Raw genomic sequence first — 21138 nt, 5'->3', positions numbered from 1 at the left:
GCTCTACGTCTAAAGACAGGAAACCTTTGCGATTGACAAAGACAGCAGGCTGGTCCCAGGGAGCTCTTATGGCTACATGAATACAGTTGATCACTGCTTACATTCTAGGGAAATGAGCAATGGTGCCGAAGGCCGCAGACCTTGTTGCCTGGCTGTCCTCCTCTACAGATAAGTAGATGAAATCATTGGCATGTTGAAAAAGGGCATCGGTCACCTCTTTGGGCAGAGAGGGTCAAGAGTTCCTAGAGTGTGTTCAGGAAAATTTTCTATAGCAGTATGTTTACAGTCCAATGAGAGGGGAGGCACTGCTGGACCTGTTTCTTGGGAATGAGTTGGGTCAAGTGGATCAAATATCAGTAGGACAACTTTAGGTGACAGTGATCATTGTATCATAAGGTTTAGGTTGGTTATGGAAAAGGACAAAGAACAATCTTGTGTAAGATTAATTAACTGGGCGAAAGCCAATTTCAATGGGGTAAGAACGGATCTGAGCTGAATAAAATGGAATGAAAGGTTGGAAGGAAAAACAGCAGCTGAACAGTGGGCTACCTTCAACGAAGAGATATTTCGGGCACAGTCAAGGTATATTCCCTTGATGGGGATAGGTAGGGCAAATAAATCCAAAGCTCCCTGGATGACAAAAGAACGAGAGATGAAGATGAAGAAGAAAATGTGTGCGTATGACAGATGACAGGTAGATAATACAATGGAGAACCATGCAGGGGGGAAGTGAAAAAGCAAATAAGAGAAGCAAAGCGAGAGTATGAAAAAGAGACTGGCAGCTAACATTAAAGGGAATCCCCAAACATAGAAAATAGGAGCAGGAGTAGGCCATTCGGCCCTTCGAGCCTGCTCCACCATTCATTATGATCATGGCCACATGAATACAGTTGATCACCCATTACATTCTGATCATCCAACTCAGTAACCTGTTCCCGCTTTCGCCCCATATCCTTTGATCCCTTTAAACCCAAGAGCTATATCTAACTCCTTCTTGAAAACATACAATGTTTTGGCCTCAACTGCTTTCTGTGGTAGTGAATTGCACAGGTTCACCACTCTCTGGGTGAAGAAATTTCTCCTCATATCAGTCCTGAATGGTTTACCTCATATCCTTAGACTATGACCCCCTGGTTCTGGACTCCCCCACCATCGGGAACATCCTTCCTGCATCTACCCTGTCAAGTCCTGTTAGAATTTTATAGGTTTCTATGAGATCCCCTCTCACTCTTTTGAACTCCAGCGAGTATAATCCTAACCGACTCAATCTCTCCTCATACGTCAGTCCCGCCATCCCAGGAATCAGTCTGGTAAACCTTTGCTTCACTCCCTCTATAGCAAGAACATCCTTCCTCAGATAAGGAGACCAAAACTGCACGCAATATTCCAGGTGTGGCCTCACCAAGGTCCTGTATAAATTGCAGCATGACATCCCTACTCCTGTACTCAAATCGTCTAGCTATGAAGGCCAACATACCATTTGCCTTTTTTACTGCCTGTTGGACCTGCACGCTTATCTTCTCGTACACCAGCGACTGGTGCACGAGAACACCCAGGTCTCGTTGCATATTCCCCTCTCTCAGTTTATAGCCGTTCACATAATAACCTGCCTTCCTGTTTTTGCTACCAAAGTGGATAACTTCACATTTATCCCCATTATACTGCATCTGCCATGCATTTGCCACTCACTCAGCTTGTCCAAATCACCCTGAAGCCTCTCTACATTCTCCTCACAACTCACCCTCCCACCCAGTTTTGTGTCATCTGCAAATTTGGAGATATTACATTTAGTTCCCTCATCTAAATCATTAATCTATATTGTGAATAGCTGCGGTCCTAGCACCGATCCCTGCGGTATCCCACTAGTCATTGCCTGCCATTTGGAAAAAGACCCATCTTTGTTTCCTATCTGCCAACCAATTTTCTATCCATCACAATGCACTACCCCCAATCCCATGCGCTTTAATTTTACATGCTAATCTCTTATGTGGTACTTTGTCGAAAGCCTTCTGAAAGTCCAAATAAACCACATCCACTGGCTGCCCCTCATCAACTCTAATAGTTACATCCTCAAGAATTCTGGTAGATTTGTCAAGCATGATTTCCCTTTCGTAAATCCATGCTGAGTCTGTTCTCCAAATGCTCTGCTATAAAATCTTTGATAATGGACTCTAGAATTTTCCCCACTACCGCTTCAAGCTGACTGGTCTATAATTCCCTACTTTCTCTCTACCTCCCTTTTTAAATAGTGGGGTTACATTAGCTACCCTCCAATCTATAGGAGCTGTTCCAGAGTTTATAGAATCTTGGAAGATGACCACCAATGCATCCACTATTTCTAGGGCCACTTCCTTAGGTACTCTGGGATGCATGCCATCAGGCCCTGGGGATTTATCGGCCTTCAATCCCATCATTTTCCCCAACACCATTTCTCTACTCATACTGATTTCCTTCATTTCCTCTCTCTCATTACACCCTGTGTTCCCCAACATTTCTGGTATGATATTTGTGTCCTCCTTTGTGAATTCAGAACCAAAGTATGCATTTAGTTGGTCAGCCATTTCTTTGTTCCCCATAATAAATTCCCCTGTTTCTGACTGTAAGGGACTGTACATTTGTCTTCACCAGTCTTTTTCTCTTCACATACCTATAGAAACTTTTACAGTCAGTTTTTATGTTCCCCGCAAGCTTGCTCTCGTACTCTATTTTCCCCTCCTTAATCAATCCCTTTGTCCTCCTTTGCTGAATTCTAAACTGCTCCCAATCCTCAGGTTCGTTGTTTTTTTATGGTGAATTTATATGCCTCTTCCTTGGATCTAATGCCATCTCTAATTTCACTTATAAGCCATGGTTTGGCTACCTTTCCCACCTTACTTTTGTGCCGGATGGGAACAAACAATTGTTGCAGTTCATCCACACGCTCTTTGAATGTTTGCCATTGCCTTTCCACCGTCATCCCTTTAAGTAACATTTTCCAATCCATCATAGCCAACTCTTCTTCTTTCTTTCTTTCTTTTGGGCCTCCTTATCTCGAGAGACAATGGATACGCGCCTGGAGGTGGTCAGTGGATCAGTCGCTGTGAGGCAACTATGGAGTGACCTCTCCATGGCGCATGCCTGGGCAAATTCATAGTTTCCTTTACTAGAGTTCAGGACCCTCGTCTCAGAATCAACTACGTCACTCTCCATCTTCTATCATATTATGGTCGCTCATCCCCAAGGGGTCTTGCACAACTAGATTGTCAATTATTCCTCCCTCATTACACAATACCCAGTCTAGGATGGCCTGTTCTCTAGTTGGTTCCTCACAGTATTTGTCCAGAAAACCATCCTGTATACACTCCAAGAATCCCTCCTCTACGGTATTGTGATTAATTTGATTTGCCCAATCTATATGCAGATGAAAGTCACCCATAATTACAGATGTTCCTTTATCACATGTATCTCTAATTTCCTGTTTAATGCCATTCCCAATATCACCACTGCAGTTTGGGGATCTATATACAACCCCCACTAACGTTTTTTGCCCGTTAGTGTTTCTCAGCTCTACCCATACAGATTCCACATCTTCAGAGCTAATATCTTTCCTCACTATTGCGTTAATTTTCTCTTTAACCAGCAATGCAACTCCACTGCCTTTTGCTTTTTTCCTGTCCTTCCTAAATACTGACTACCCCTGTATGTTCATTTCCTTTCCCTGGTCAACTTGCAGCCATGTCTCCGTAATCCCGACTATATCATACCCGTTTACATCTATTTGCGCGATTAATTCATCCATTTTCTTGCGAATGCTCCGCGCGTTAAGGCACAAGGCCTTAAGGTTTATCTTTCTAACTTTACTTGGCCCCTTCCCACTATTTTTCACTGTCGCCCTGTTTGATTCTGGCCCTTGATTTCTCTGCCTATCACTTTTCTTATTCCCCTTACTGTCTTTTGTTCTTGTCTTTGATTCCCCCCTCCTCTGACTCCTTGCAAAGGTTCCCATCCCCCCGCCATTTTAGTTTAAACCCTCCCCAACCACTCTTGCAAATACTCCCCCTTGGACATCAGTCTTCTATAGTCTTCTATAGGCATATAAATAGTAAAAGGGTGGTAAAAGGTGGAGTATGGCCAATTAGGGACCAAAAGGGGGATTTACGCATGGAAGCAGGGGGAATAGCTGAGATATTAAATGAATACTTTACATCTATCTTTCTCATGGAAGAAGATGCAACCCAGGCCTCATTGAAAGAGGAAGTAATTAATACACGAGAAGGATTTTAAAATTGATGAGGGGGTATTAGATAGGCTGTCTATACTTAAAGTGGATAAAGCACCAGGACCATATGAGTTGTATCCATGGATACTGAGGGAAGTGAGAGTGCAATCTGCGGAGGCACTGGCCATAATTTTCCAGTCTTCCTTAGACTTGGGTGGTGCCAGAGCACTGGAGAATTGCAAATGTTACACCCTTGTTTTAAAAATGGTGTAAAGATAAGCCCAGTAACTGCAGGCCAGTTAGTTTAACTTCGGTGGTGGGGAAACTTCCATAAATAATCATTCGGGACCAAACTAATAGTCATATGGACAAATGCAGGTTAATTAAGGAAAGCCAGCATGGATTTGTTAAGGGAAAATCCTGTTTAATTTACTTGCTGGAGTTTTTTTGAAGAGTTAACAGAAAGGGTTGCTGAGGGCAATGCTGTTACTGTGGTGTACATGAACTTCCAAAAGGCATTTGATACAGTGCCACACAACAGACTTGTGAGCAAAGCTATAGCTCATGGAATTAAAGTGAAAGTAGCAACATGGATATGAAATTGGCTGAATGACAGGAAACAGAGAGTATTGGTTAATGGATGTTCTTCGAGTTGGAGGAAGGTTTGTAGTGGAGTTCCCCAGTGGTCAGAGTTGGGACCCTTGCTCTTCCTGATATATACTAATGACCTAGACCTTGGTGTACAGGGCACAACTTCAAAGTTTGCGAATGATCCGAAACTTGGAACAATTGTGAATTGTGAGGGGGATAGTGTAGAACTCCAAAAGGACATAGACAAGTTGGTGGAATGGGCAGACAAGTGGTAGATGAAGTTCAATGCAGAGAAATGTGAAGTGATTCAATTTGGTAGGAAGAACATGAAGAGACAATATAACATAAAGGGTACAGCTCTAATTGGGATGCAAGAGCAGAGGGACCTGGGGGTGTATGTGCATAAGTCATTGAAGATGGCATCACAGGTTGAGAGAACAGTTAGTAAAGCATACAGTATCCTGGGCTTTATTAATAGGGGCATAGATTACAAGAGCAAGGAAGTTATGTTAAACTTGTACTAGACACTAGTTCGGCCTCAGCTGGAGTATTGCGCCCAGTTCTGGGCACTGCCTTTTATGAAAGATGTGAAGGCATTGGAGAGAGTACAGAAAAGATTCATGAGAATGGTTCCAAGGATGAGGAACTTTAAGTATGGAGACAGATTGGAGAAGTTGGGACTGTTTGCTTTGGAGAAGAGAAGGCTGAGTGGTGAATTGATAGAGATATTCAAAATCATGAGGGGTCTGGGCAGAGTAGATAGGGAAAAACTGTTCCCACCCGTGAAAGGATCGAGAACGAGATTTGAAGTGATTAGGAAAAGAAGTAAAGTGACATGAGGAGAAACCTCTTCAGGCAGTGAGTGGTTAGGATCTGGAATGCACTGCCTGAGAGTGTGATGGAGGCAGATTCAATCGAGGCATTCAAAAAGGAATTAGACTGTTATCTGAAAAGGAAGAATGTGCAGGGTTACGGGGAGAAGGTGGAGGAATGGCATGGTGACTTGCTCATTCAGATAGCCGGTGCAAAAATGATGCGTTGTAACCATTCTGTGATTCTGTGGGTCACAGACTGTGAGATGCCTCATCTGTGCCTGTGGATCCCTGAAAGGAGTCGCTGGAGAAAAAATTGAGTGCAGCTATCATCTTGAGGGCAACTGGCACATGATTCCCACCAAAGCCGAGCAGCTGTGGGTCATGCTGCAGAATTCTACAAATTTCTGTGACCATTTCACGTGACATCCTTAGGCGTCTCCGGCAATGCTTCTCTGACATTTGAAGGTAATTTGTCCTTGTCCTGAGGATGGGATGATCTGCCAGTGCCCATCTTCGATATGGCCATTCCTCAGTGTTATCATTTGGAGCATCCCTCATCTTCCTGATCCGCCTGTTGGAGGCGCTCAGGCATCATAGGTTGAGGGAAAAGAGCCCTCCTTTCTTCTTCTTCCCGTGGTACTACACAAACTGGGTGTATGAGATCCATGTCACTGTAGCTTTTCTGAACAATAAAAAGCAGAGCGCGGCAATTCATCCCTCTGTTGCTAGTGAGCTGAAACATCGAGGCAATGAACAGCTCCCTTATATCTACCTTCAAATTGCAGCCAGGTAGAAGACACACCTTCTGTTGTTTGCCTCCTCCCACTCTCCTTGCAATCCTCGAGTGTCCACATGGTTCCCATTATCGTTGGAGAAAATGGTGCACGTGGAATTCAGGGCAAGTCTCTCCACCTTCCAACCTCCTCCTGCAATCTTCCAGGTTGAATCCATCACCCTTGACCCACCCAATGTTACCATTACCCTTCCCTCCATTACCATTGAGCCTTGCCCCATTACTGTACACAGTGTAATCATCAATGTATTCATACCATCCCTCCCCCTGTTCCTACTCCCGTTACTATTGACATGCTGACTTTTATCCTTGAACCTCCATGCATCGAAATGATCATTGTTGCCGAGTCACGTTCCCCTCCATATGAAGCTGTCGAATACCCACCCATTAGTCTTGGCCTTCCCGTCCCCCCGCTACAGAATCCATTTTCCCCCATTGACTGTGACCATTCCCTCTGCTAGCCAGTACTCTCAATTTGCCCCACATTTCCCCGACGTCGACAGCACTCCATCCTTCCTTTTAGGCCCTTGCCAAATATCTTCACACTGTATTGATCTAATCCACTCACCACCCCTGCAGTCGACAAAATGCATCTTCACCATCAACATCAACCATTCAACAACCTGGACGCTCCACTCCACCCTCCCCTGCTCTCCATGCCGTTAATATGGAAGCATGTATTATTTATGCAGGAGCTCTGCTCATCTGAGACACGAGATAATACTGACTCTTCCAGTGCCAAAATAGAATGTTTCAGGGTCAGAAAGCATTACCTCTGTCATTAAGCAGCCAGTCTTCTCTCAGATACTCATAGACCTGACTCGACTTCACAACTCGTATGTTATGGAGTCTGTTACAGTTACTGTTTAAATATCATATCTACACTGGGAGAGATAGCAAATGGAATATTTTGCAGTAGCAGAATTAAAATGAAACCCAATTTGGTTAATTTCTCCATTACTGTTGCTTTATGAACTGCAAACAAAATTAAGGACAAAACTTTCAACTTGGGCGACTATGTAAAATGGGTGCAGTGGATCACAGGCCCGTTACACCACCCACCCAATTTTCTTTTCTATTGAAGTCAAATTTGGATGTGATATGTAGCAGGTGACCAATCCTACTACCAGTATTTTGCCCCCACTGAATCTGAGAGTTCTGCCTGAAGTGTCTAAATCCTAAATGCTGGGTGCATGTTACACTTGGCTGATTTTTTGCTGCGCGTAACTAGTGAACTACAGCAGGGTTCCTGTTTGGCAAAATGTTAATGAGGCCGGAATTGAAAATAGTTCAGGCCTCCCAACTGCTGGACTGAGCAGGAGCATTGCCGATATCATGGCCACTTGGCTCCCAAACTGAAAGTCTCCCTCCAGTACTCCAACCTTAAACACCAAACTTTCAATATACACAGTTTTTAACTGTTCTTTCCTCTTCATTTATTAGAAACAGTATCCATTCTTTTTAGACCATTTCAAGACAAGTTGACAACACAGCCTTGAGAAAAAGAGAAAACTGCACTTTATAGAAGAAATTTGAAGTTGCGCTTCGAATAAATGTTGAAACTTCATTGGCTCCAGATTAACTTGATTATTCGGTGTAACTCAAGTGAAACTTGCTGATTTCTCTGCATCGTCAATCAGTCTGTCAACAACACTCAACCAGCTGGCTCCAGATATAGGGGAAATGCTGATGGAACAGAATTTTGTATTGGAAATCAAGAATTTTGCTATGATGAGTTTCTGTGGTACTTTGAACATAGGATCAGTATTAACTTTTTTTTCTCTCCCTCTGCATGTACAGCAGGTACTTGAGAGGATGTCAACTGGCCTGTTGTTATGTAATGGCAGAGTCCCATAAGATTTCAGTTACCTCACAGGGACAAAAGGTCCAGTTGTGGTAACTGAGCACCACATGAAAGGTGAACTGAAAACAGTGTTCCTTTCTTTGTGCTGCTGCTTGTTTTCAGGGCTGATAAGTTTTCACTCAACGTAAAGCCAAGCGTGTGCCAGATTGCTGATAACATCTGCTGGAATTTCAGATCAACTAATTGAGAAATTCTAGCAGAAAAGGAGTGCATTCTTCACACAGCTGCAATTGACAGTGTACAGTTCAACTCTTGAGGTAGTTTGTTGGAGGAGTTTACATATGATAACCCTTTTTGAAAGTATGCCTTACATTGATTTCACTGTACAACTCTTCCTACAACTTCATGGTATCATTGACCACAAACATATTTTTAAAATTGTGCATTGATTATAATGTAGATATTTGTGCATATTTTTACCCTTACACATTCCAGTTCTTTCCTTACCACTTCTCACTTGAAGAAATTGACTTGTGCTGTGGCGCATGTGATTTCCAGGAAGAACACCTAATAATCAAGAGTGGAAAACTGAAGTACCCCAGCATTGGAAATTCAGCTCCACACACATTCCTCCCCATACTCTGTACCATTCATGAAAATAAGACTTACTGATTTTAAATTGTAGAAGAAAGTATTTTTAACTAATCTAATAACTTTTTATTTTTCTATTTAGTGGCTACTTACAATGTTTCTCCAGGGATAACTGAAGTTATCTGAGAAAATTGCCAAACCCCTACTGAAAAGTTTTTAAGTTGGGAGGTACAATTTTTAGGTATTAATGAAGATGTGAAAACATTTACATTGATCCAGGTCTCAACCGGCTGCCCACCGCTTTCCTGGCATGGAGACCAGTGGCGCCAAATTGCGCATCTGCCTGCCTCTGATCCGGACTCCGAATGGTTTTAAAATCCAGCCCTTGGTCTCGAATTTTGTTTGATACTGATACTGTGAAATTCTTTGGGACGTTATACGATGTTCAAGGTGCTGTATAAATGCAAGTTGTTGTTGTTTTTACATTGCTATGCCTCAGCAGTTTAAAGATCTCCACTTCTCCCCTGAAAACAAGTATAGTCTGTGAGTCTCTTTGTCATAACTTGTCTTGCTATTCTTTTCTGAACTCTCTCAAATGCACCAGTATCCTGATGAAGGAGAGCACATAATTTATACATAATTGATATATACTCTTGTCCTTGATTTGCTCTGTAGATAGATTGACAGTGACTAGATACTGTTGGTAAATGGTCAATAATTGCACTCACTTTCTGTTGTTTTGCCTTTGCTAATGGACACTAATTAATTGTATAAACTTTTCATGTCAGTGATTTGGAACAGACTGAAGTTACCAGGTACAACAATGAGAGTGCTTCACTCCAGGAGAGCAGTTGGTGGTGGAAATTGTCCCATTGTCAATATTATTCATCATATTGACTGATGACAAAGTGACTGTAGGACATGCTTTTAGTTAATATATGCTTCTATATTGTCCATAGTTTTGCTGGTGCATTGCTCCTCTGAAGCACTTTCTGTACAAAGTCTGCCATAAAAAAGAGCTGTTGTGAAATGTCATTCACGCTCTTGGATAGAAAGTATATTCTGAGGAAAGTGCAATGTATTTGTGCCAAGGCTGTTAGTCATTGTATTACAGAGGTACCACTAAACCCCTTTTTTTTGTATATCTAGAATGGAGTCCACTGAGAAATGTGAAGTAGTAATTCAACATTTTAATGGAAAATATCTGAAAATGCCACCAGGTGTGCCAGGTATGATCTTTTCTCTTATTTGATTTTGATAATTCAGGGAGGTAGAGTTAATAGAGAATTGTGGATGGGTGTGTGAAAAAAATCAAGGATTTAGATAATTTGAATTGCAATTCTGAAGCTTGAATGGTTTATTGTTCTCTTAACTTTAAGTGGAGTTTATTTGCATTATAATCATTCCCACCCACTCATTTTACACAATATATATAAATAATAGCAATATTATTCTTAATTATCTCTTGTCTGATTTGTGCTTGATGACATCCTCAATCCCAGATTAAATATGTGATGTTATGGGAACTTAGAGGATGGAATTGGCAGTAGCATAAATAGGATAATAAAGAGCAGAATCTTACTGTCTTTGAAAATATTCGTCCATCTGGGACAAAGGCGGCTCCTGTCCTTGATGGTCTGTGAGTTCCGCTTGCCTGCATGATCTTCTCAGAGGCGGCTAATTAGGAGGCCGCCTCCAGGAACTCCGTCCATTAAGGATAGAGGGCTGGTTCTTGAGGCGGAAGGCCCTGGGAGAGATGAGCGCTGCTCAGGCAGCAAGGAGAGTGCAAGGGTGCCTCAAAATGGAGGCATGCTCTGAGGCGTGCATCAAAATCAAAACTGATGAGGGCGGAAGCAAGGTGGCCCCCCGGAGCTGAGGGGCAACCCCTCCGGATGAATCATTTGGGCCACAGCTATGGCCTTTCCTGCCTGCGGCCCTGTCATGGGGCATAGAGCTGCCGCTCAAATGTTGGGAAGATCCCAGTCAAGTCCTCCCCATTCCCCTCAATAGGCCCTTATTTGGGCCAGGTGGGTAGCTGTTGTTCACCTGCCTCCGACAAGATCACCTGGAGGTGGGAACTCTTCGGCCCGCCAACCCAAAATGGGCTTTTCTGATTTCCCTCCCGGTCCTGCCCCCAACCCTACCTTTGTGAGTCTCATAAGATTCCACCCAATGAATCAGCAGCCTGTTTTATATCTCACTTGATATTCATTTTCATTGCAGTCAAACGGGCTGCCGATTCATTATCACCTTTCTCATGCCACCATCTTCAGTTTCACCGCCTTAATCTTCAGTCCACATTAGAAAATAACACTGTGCTATATCTTTTTTAAAGTTATAGATTGTTAGTTTCTGCCTTGTTCTGTTTGTTGTTTTCTATCCCTGCCTGAGCAGGCTGGCAGCTGGTCCACTTGCGGTTGTTTGCCCATGGTATTGTGTGACATTAAGCAGTGTCATTTATCACTAAACCTGTACACAGGTAAAGTCAAATACACTTAGTGCAGAGCTTCTTTTTGGATCCTGTTTATTTAATCAGTACTATTCCCAATTCTTATGACCAAAGCATATGGAAAAAGTACAGCACAAATTGATCACCCTCTCATTTTGACAAATTTTAGGGCTGTATTTTTGCCGTGGAGATGGGAAACAGCAGCCAGGTTTGTTTTCGGGTCAGAAACCTGTATTGGGAAACTGAATAAAGTTAAGGTTTTCACAGGGATGAGCCCTTAATTGATATGAAGACAGGTTTCTTCCCCACTTAGTGCCAGTGGGGGCGGGAGCGAGGTGGGTTAGATGAAGGCTGGGATTTTATCCTGGCGACGAGGGTCTCGACACCTGGAAAAAGCGACGCCGAGAACCCCGCGCAGCCTCTTTTGTGGGAGGCCCAACAAATCTAGTGCCAATCAGGCACTTAAGTGGACAGCAGCAGGCCTTCCACAGGATCAGGGACCCCGGTGATGGAAGTCCTGCTGTTGGAGAGCTGCCAGCCTATCAGAGGCTGGCAATTCTCACAGAGCAGTGCCACCATGGAGGCCAGTGGAGCACCTACCCGAGGCCCAGGAGCAGCCCTGGACCCAGGCCACAGATAGGTCAGGATGGGAGTGGTCTCACAGGGTGGGGGTCACAGGGGAGGGGGGTGTGAGGGGGTTGGCAGCAAGGGCATGAGGGTGGCTGTCACTGGGACCCCCTTCTCAATGCCGGGTCCCTCATTCAGGCACTGTGCCTTTTAATGAGGGACCACCTCCCCCGCCGGAGCCGGGAAGCAGCCCGCACGTTTTTTTGTGCTGTGTTTCCCATGCAGCGACAGGCCTGCCTGCTGCACGACTAATTGCAGTGGCTGCAAGATGAGGCCCTTAATTGGCCATTAATTGCCCAGTTAAAGGCCTCAATTGGCAGTGGGGCAAAAGGCCATTCAGAGGCCTTCCTGCCCCGGACTTAATTTTGATGAGATTGGTAACATTGTATTTTTAATACCGCTCTGTCCCGTGTGGGTCTATCTATGTGTGAGATATAAGTATTTTTATCTCACTCCATTGACATATTTGGAGGCCACATGGCTGTACAGATACTTGAATAATGTAGGCAACAACTTTTAATAATTTGCATAATTAAAAATAGCCAAATTTTTTGACTTATTTGCTCTTGATTAGTGAAAATATTCTTGCCAATGCTTTTGCTTTTTTCTCCGTGCATCAGAAATTTATCTCCTTTTTATCATTTTAAAGAACTGTCAGAATGCTAAGTTACATGCGCAGTTTACATCCATTACTTGACAGTCCAAATGAGCACTCTGCAAAGACTAATATTTCTTCTGATTTACCCCATATTTCTACTGTACTATTTTTGCCAGAATAGACATTTCAGCAATGGGGTGAGTATTCTGGAAAAGTTGAGGGTTGCAGAGCTTTAAAACAGCTGTTTGTTTAGGGGGTGCATTTAACCTGCAATGGCAGTAAAATCAAACATATTTCTTGGTGAATTATTGCATCCAGACTAAGAGGAATGAAAAATTGCTGGGTTGTGTCACTGGCTATTTCTTTGGTAATTTGCAAGACCAAATAGCACCTAGCACCAAATGTTATACACCTTAGAACGAAAATTGACAAATAGTGGGTGGTGTACCCCTATGGGTATGCTTTTCAACCTTGCAAAAACTATTGCTTTTCCTATCACAGATATTGATGGAGGATATTGTGTTGTGACTGTGGGTATCAGATTTTTCTATCCTGGCCACCCTCATACTAGGGAACTAATAATGTGGCTATTTTGAGAAAGTGGTTACCATATCATGTGAACTGTCTGTCAATTTTTCCATTTTTGGAGAGACAACTACAAAGCCATACAAAATGTGAGCACAGATCAAACCCACCGAGGGCGGGCATTTATGTGTTGTTGCGTATCCAAATAATTGATATTAACAATGGCCACCCATTCATGTCAAAAAGCACTGCAGATGAACAATGCTTGCATTCAAAGGGAAATCAACTGTTACCTTTTGAGAAGCTCTATTGATCCATTCCCTCTCGCAAGTGAGCATAAACCTGAAAACAGGCAGGTGTGCCTTTTACTATTTCATGTATAAATGAATTATGTACTGAAAGAAAATTTTAGATTTATGTAATAGGGTGCAATAAAGTGCCGATACTCATACTGAAAAAACAGCCTTCTGTATTTGAAGGTCACATTATGTCTAAGTACTTAATATCAGATTAACATCTGGAAGTTTATAGCTTGCATATAGCAGGTATTGTTGATTATGCGGTCTGTAAGCCTAATAAAAATCTGAACTCCTGATTTGAATAGGGTTCAGGAACCTGGCCCATCTGATCTTTCCAGTCCCATAGCACTTCTCTGGTTTTTGTGTTATGAAAGCTTTAACTGGTAATTATGAACACATTCTTGTAATTTAAGCAGTTTCAGGCTGAACTTCAAAACCAAATGAACACAGGGCAATTCCTTTCAACACAGGTTTTTTGTGGTAGCTTTGCTGTTTGTGTTAGCTTCAGTTCTCAGCTTTGAAACTTAGTCAGATGCTGATATTTTGAAACATTATTATGCAGGTAATGATTTCTCCATTAGCGCTCTGTTTTTTTTGTTAAGGCTGCAGGGGATATTTGTCAAACAGATGAAAGTCTACAGAGGTCTTTCAGACTTCACCCAGCCTGATGCAAACACTGAACTTATCAGAGTTGACTTTATTGGCAAGTGTGGACTAAAATACTCCTTGTCCTAAGAACAAATAAAAACTTGAAGGATGAGCAAAAAGACTTTTTGGCTTGTTGAGTTTGTCCCCATGGTCTTCATGCCCACTGAGTTGAACACAACAGCATCCGGAACTCTCCTGTGGGGTAATTTTAAGTATGGGTGATGGTGTAAAACAGGCAATATCAAATTAGCTGCCTATTATAGACCCCAGCTATGACATATAATAGCAATTCAGAATAGTCTCTTCGACACCATTGCCATTGCTAAAATTACCCCCATTGTCTTTGATTCTGCCCCCTGAGTTGGTGGATTTTTCTAAACATTTTTCATTCTCTGAATAATTCTTTTTGAATATGTTTATAATTTTAAATCTGGTTCTGATTTATCTTGAAATAATGCTTCTGGTTGTTCATATCAATAGCATTTAATACCTTATTTGCTTTTTGAGGTTCCCCTTAACCTCTCTAGGCTTCTGAGTCTGAGTTACTCTTATCTTTCCTTGTGGCTCATTCTTGTTGCTCTTCCCTGCACCTTTTCCAGTATAGAAATGTCACTTTTAACATGTGGTGACCAAAACTGTGCTCCAAGTGGAGTAGGACTAATGCATTACAAGTCCTCAGCTTTACCTTGATCGGGTTATTCTCCACTCTTCTACTGATGTATCCCAACATTTTCTTGACTTTGTGAACTGCTTCCCCACATTGTCTTGACAGAAGACGTAAGAAGATTATTATTAAACTCAGGTCCCTTTCTAAATCTTCCACAGCTGATTGTATTTCCTTTATTGTATTCCTAAGCTACCCACCTTATTGTTAGCCAAGATGCAGTGTGCTACATTTGTCAGCATTAAATTTAATTTGTCTTTGATTGGCTTAATTCCGTAACTGAAGTAGATCATTTTACAACTTGTTAGCTGCACCCTGTATTATGATTGTTGTCCCTATTTTAGTAATGTCTGAAAATTTCACAATTTTTTTTTGCATCCAGATAATTTTCATAGATAAGAAATAATGCAATTCCAAGCATTTGTACTTGTGAAATTCCACTGAGCACTTCCCCACCAGCCTGATTCGACATCTCTCATGGCTTGGATTTTGTGGTCAGCGGCAACACTGATCGCCATTCATTACACTTCAACTTACCCACAGACTTTTACACTCCAATTTTTGGTAGTTAGAGAGCTGAAACGGGGGATCTGGGACATGTGTGAACAGGAAAAGTAATAGTGTGTCTCCTTCACCAATCAGATGAAGAATCCTTAGTGAGAAATGCAGAGTCTAAACCAGGAAATGTAAGTTAGAATATATAATTCAGTGGAAAATCATGTACCGAAAGCAAAATTAAGAGAGGGAAAGAAAGATGGAATTAAGAGAATGTCATGCAGGCCCCCACCTGCCAGGAATGAGGCATATTGGTTTTGTCATATGAACATTGAATTTGAACTGTTGCTGGAGCGAGCAAATGAGTTGTTGAACAGATCAGCCATGGCTGGAAAAAACATTTGCATACTAACAGGCGTTCCTTGTGTAAACAAAGGGTCATTGGGCCATTCCCTGACACATTCAACCCACAATGGATATTGATTACCGGGCAGTGAGGGTGTGGGGAAGCGCATTCCAGGGCCTGCTGGGGTGATGCAATCCACAGGGGCCAGGACTGGTTGGACCAGCTGGTCACATGACTGACTGGCTGTTCCACGGTTTTATGAACTAGCCACAGAGAGTTTCAACTCAGGGAAAGACTGTTTGGTCCTGGATTGAGAAGATCTCTGCTGTCTGCTCCCATCTCTTTCTCTCAAGCCTCTGAATCCACTGAAGACATATGAACCCCAAGAGAGAAAAGTCTCCTAGAGCGAACAAGGTTTAAGAAGAATACTGGACCCCAACAAAAAGCAGGATCTACCTACAATCAAGGACTCTACAGTGAGCTCAAAGAACCGTAACAAAAACTCTTCAGATATTGCCTCAAGCTTTTCCACTTTATTTTTCTTCTGCTGTTTTCTGGCTCTGTTTGCATGTGCGTATCGCATTTGCATGCTAGCGTGGGTGCGTCATAGTACCTGTAGGCATTAACCGAATTAGAGTTTAAGTTTAATAAAGTTCAACCTTTCTTCTTTAAACCTAAGAAAACCTGTTTATGCTGGTTTCTTTGCCTTATAGTTGGAAAGCAGTGAACAAGGATTCATCAAGGGGGAGCTAAAAACAGTGTGTTTAAAATTAAACTCCGTTCCAGTAAGACCAGTAAAGGCTGAGAGATACCCCTAGACACCTTTCTCACCTGGTCATAACAAGAGAGAGAGAGATAAAAGAGACAGAATGATTTGAATTTTCCAACAATTAAAATCTGAAAGAATGAGACTCCACAGTTGTAAAAGTAAATTTTCAGTGCCAAATAAGTTGTTTGGCAGTAATTAAGACTTCTCAATTATTCATTCACTTACACTGGAATGGGCAAGCCCTAACTTTTTCTGGCACGTATAGTGCCTATCCAGTGAGTAAGTACTGCAATTTCACACCCTTCTACATATTTCAATGCCGAATCTCTCGGCTAGGGGCCAGTGTAGCAAAGCTTCTGAAGGAACCGGGCAAATCGAATAGCAACTTCCTGATTTCCGCATTTGTCTCTTCATATACAGAGGACCTAAGTTGCTGTCCAATTTACTCCTTAATAACGGTGAGTGCTGATAGCCTCGTCCCTATTCTTACTACAGAAGCCGAGCCTCTGTCTCCTATTTCTACTTATACTCTTTCAAATTTTCATGCAGATTGATACAGCCGCATATTAATCTATATATTTTTTTTCATCATTTCCTCTTTTATGTATTTCAGTGACATAAACTATTGCTCAGTTATCGGGTCGGTTAGTTGATCTTCTCTCTGACCTCTACCTATGCCACTTTGCAGCCGACTATTAGGTGGAGTGCAAGGGCACTTTGAGATTACTTGCCCTTCAATTTTACTTGTCCTTCCTTTCCATAAAAAAAATCCCAGAACAAGCATTTTCTCTGCCTGATGATATAAGATTGGGAGCTTGGTTTGTTAATTATCATCAGTATGATTCCATGTTCTGCACTTTGTGATGCAGTATTTGGTTACACCAGAGCTGTGAGCGACTGTGTTACCAAGCAATGTGCTTGGTGAGTATATACAGGATTGGAAGTACTTGTAGCTCACAAAATAGCTGTGAACTGTAGCCCTTCAGGAGAGAAGAGAGACAAATTGAGTGAAAGAGTATACTTGATATTTTTCTAAACAGTAAATTGCACATTTTGGGCAGGACTTTCCTGCAGGCTTCAGGACCCCACCATTAGGCTCAAATTGGGTCAGAAGCCTGCACTGTGACGGAAATAGTCATTCACTTGTGATTTTCCTCAAATTCGTCAATTAGTGGCCAGAGGTCGGGCTTGTTGTCCAATTAAGAATGGCAGGCAGGCTATTGAAGCTGGAGGGCCAATAGTGGGCCTTCCAGCTTGAAAGCAACAGCAGGATGCCATGTCAGGTAAGTGAGGGAGAGGGCACCCAAAAATGGAGGCACCCTCTCTCCAACTTTTCCAAATGTAAAGTAAAAATAAGATTCACCAGCCTGGACACCATTGTGGGCAGGGTTCCCTCGGCAGGGTGGCCTGTGGCTGTAGCTGAAGCCAGGCAGGCAGGGAGGGCCTCTAAGCCTGTCTGGAGTGCTAGCCCCCTGATCTGCCATGGGAAGCCGCCTCCAGGCAGCTAAACTGTCCCTCGCCACCTGCGGGGTCCTGGAGGCCAATTGGAAAATCCCAGTTGGCCTCCAACAGTTGGCTTTAAGTGGCCATTAACTAGGTGAATTGGCAATCTGTCACTTGCGGGCGGATAGCCCTCCAGCTCCCTCCTCCCCCCTCTCCCATCCCGCCTCCAGTAAAATGGCCTGGGTGTGGGATGGAGCCGGAGAACCGGCACAAAGGCTGGCAGTGTGAAATTCTGCATCCGCCTGCCACTGTTGGGGGCTAAAAATTCAGCCCTTTGTTTTTGAAGCTCGGTTTTGAAACTCATGATTGTTAAAGTTTAGAAGTTGAGGCTTACACAAAGCCATTTTGAAACATACTTGTGTGAAAACTTAAACAAAAATGGCATGGTGATGATCTGATCCTCTCTGAGATTTGTGTCTGCGTGCCTGTTTGTATACTGAACCAATCTAATGGTATTTGTGTCTGTTACGGCCACTTTCTCTGAATGACTGGCTGTAAATTACAGGTTGAGGACTAATTGTAGCAACTCCTCTTCTCAGTCTCAGGGAAGCAAACTAATCAAAAACCCGCTGTTAAAATGGACACCTTTGTTAATCACAATAATCACCCTGTGTCCTCTTCCTACACATGTCAGCCTTTTTTTGCTGGTGGCAAGCAATAGTGATGCTGGCAGGAGTTAAACTCAGTCTGCTATTTTCAGTAAGGTGGAACTCTAACAGGATTCCAAATTTCCCTTTCCTATCTTGGGACTAGTGAACAGTGCAAACTGAGAAACAGAAAACCCCAAGTTTTATTTTTCTTTCTATATGGTGGTATGAATAGGGAAAGAGACAGGAAGAGCTGGGGAAGGCAACAGTGAGACCAACAAAAACAAGTGGCAAGAGATATTTTATGAAGTAAAGGACAAAAACACTTAATTTTGTTAGACTCCCTTCTGCTGCGTTCTACTGGTAATTGAGGAAAATGGGTATCATTAGAGGAGAAAACCATTGAGTGATATTTATATATATATATTTGATAATGGTTGCCAAGGAAGAAAATTCTAAAACTGCATGGGAGTTGGATATTCCACTGGCAGGAACCCCACTTTTGTTCCCCAAGTATGAAATCCAGTCCACGGGAAAAGAGGAAGGGACTTATCATAACAACTTCGTTGATTGCCATCAATTTTATTCCAGTAGCAACTATGTAAAATCAGCTTCTGGGCTTAAAAACAGTCATTGCCATGCCTGGATGGAAGATGATAAAACATTTTCAGAGAGAAAGACAATTAGCCAGTTCTTTATTTACCTGATGGGAGTGCTGCATAGAAGGCCATCTGGAATAATGGATGTGGTACTCCAGTGTCTATTGGCAGTTCAGGAAGGTAAAAAATGCCACAATACAGGACTGATCATATTAAAGACCTTTAACTGCACCAACATTTAGGCCAGGATTTTGTGCTGGCGAGGGGGATCTCGACGGGTGGGAAAAGTGACGCCGCGATCCCTGCATCACCTCTTCTCTAGAAGGCTCACTGAATCTAGTGCCAATCAGGCACTTAAGTGGTCAGCAGCGGGCCTTCCACAGGATCAAGGACCCCATTGCCAGAAGTCCCGTCCTTGGAGAGCTGCTGGCCAATCAGAGGCTGGCATCTCTTCCACTGAGCAGCACCACCACTGAGGCGGTGGCTGTTGCTGGAAGAGCACCAACTGGAGGCCAAGGAGCATCGCTGGACTCAGGCCACAGAGCGGGAGCTTCTCACGGCGAGGGGGATGTAGGGGGTCAGTAGCAGGGCAAGGGTGTGGCTCTCAGCGGGGTCCCCCATTCCTCATCCTGGGTCCCTTGTTCAGGCACTGTGCCTTTTAATGAGGGACCCACACCCCCCCCCCACAACCCCCCCCCACACCGCCCCCCCCAACCTGCCGGAGCCGGGAAGCAGCCTGCATCGTTTTTCGTGCTGTGCTTCCCATGCGGCGACAGGGCTGCCTGCCACATGGCTAATTGGGGCTGCAGCGGGAAGAGGCCCTCAATTGGGGATCAATTGCCCAGTTATGGGCCTCAATTGAGGGTAGGGTGGGAAGGCCATTCACAGGCTTCCCACCCCGGACTAAATTTTGGCAGAGGCGGGATGGAGGTGGGATAGTGACGGGAACCCTCCCTCCCCCCCAACCACCATCCCACCCAATTTTATGTTCTCCCTGTCTCCAAACCCGCTGTAGTGGAGGGCATAAATTCCCTCCTTAGAGTTTATATTTCATGCAATTCTAAATGTGATCTGCTTTAAAATCATTTTGTTCATGTCCAAATATTTGTTTTTCAAATTTTTATTCCCGGCTTCAGCTTATATAAGTGCAGGATGTACTATTTTCATGAATTGCTGAATCTTGGCAGCTTTGGGAAAGTCCTGATACACGTTCTAAATGAGTTTGGTCCTGGACAGCATTTTAGTACGACATAAAGAAATGAACATTTCAGGAAACAATTCTTCTCAGTAAAGCTTTATGTTTCCAATCTGTGTAGAATTTCCCTCTGATAACAAAACTGTGCATTGTTTCTGACAGCAGCAAGATGTAATTTCATGTTTGGGAATGTAAAGGTTCTCATTGATATATATCACTTGGCACCCTCCAGGTTGAATATTTAACAGTATCTTCATTCAAACCTGGTAGTATAATCTGTGAAGGAACTAATAATGTAAAATATTGATTCTAATAACTTCTGCCCTAAAAAGCCCCTGCATAGGTTCCTTCTGGTATATTAACTGCACTGTAAGATCACCTTTAGTGTATATCTGTACTGCAGCTCCATATATCCCAAAACCCAATCATAAGCTTGACCTGCCTCAATAACGCACTCTGTAATCTATATTATTTGTACTGACCAGTCTCTCAATAATTTATTCCTTCTGTAGTAACTTCTTCACAGCTTCTACCTGACTCCATGACCACTTCATGGATAATAATATCTCTGATAAATCCCTCCGCCTGATTCAGTTCTTGAATAATCCTTCTATTTGCCCCAGTCACTCCCTGCTCATTCCTCAAAAGCCCACTATTGACCTGTCAGTACTGTCCAACTACCACCCAGTCTATAATTGCTCCTACTCCAAGGTCAAAATTACCAAAAGCTCCCAAATCCAAACTGTTACTTTTTTAGGCACCAAACACACACACAGGGACATCCCAAAGGCCACTAAATGTTATCTTTTTAAATTTGCGATGAATCTGGCTACAGCACACAAGTAAGACTAATAAATATTCTGTAAAGTCTTCCAAAGTCATTTTCAGTTATTCAACAATTGGACCACTCAAAAGGTGGCAGACCCGACACTCTGATAATTTCCATTTCCTGTGATAAACCCAGTTTCAGCTCAACCAGTTTTTATATATATCAAAAATAGACTTGCATTTATATAGCGCCTTTCATGATCTCAGGACGTCC

General features: G+C 42.9%; 1 protein-coding gene across 8 annotated transcripts in view; it reads left to right on the top strand.

The window, feature by feature from the left end:
• Positions 1-21138, top strand: part of LOC137384908 (RNA-binding motif, single-stranded-interacting protein 3) — a 1676909-nt gene that overhangs the window by 1406611 nt on the left and 249160 nt on the right. For all 8 annotated transcript variants that reach the window (XM_068059619.1, XM_068059634.1, XM_068059609.1 and 5 more), the window contains one exon: positions 9942-10021. In XM_068059619.1, coding sequence (XP_067915720.1) covers positions 9942-10021 — 80 coding nt within the window. The remainder of the gene's footprint in view (positions 1-9941; positions 10022-21138) is intronic.

Source organism: Heterodontus francisci, chromosome 2, assembly GCF_036365525.1.
Source record: "Heterodontus francisci isolate sHetFra1 chromosome 2, sHetFra1.hap1, whole genome shotgun sequence".
Classification (NCBI taxonomy): domain Eukaryota; kingdom Metazoa; phylum Chordata; class Chondrichthyes; order Heterodontiformes; family Heterodontidae; genus Heterodontus; species Heterodontus francisci.
This window is presented reverse-complemented; position numbering and strand designations above follow the sequence as displayed.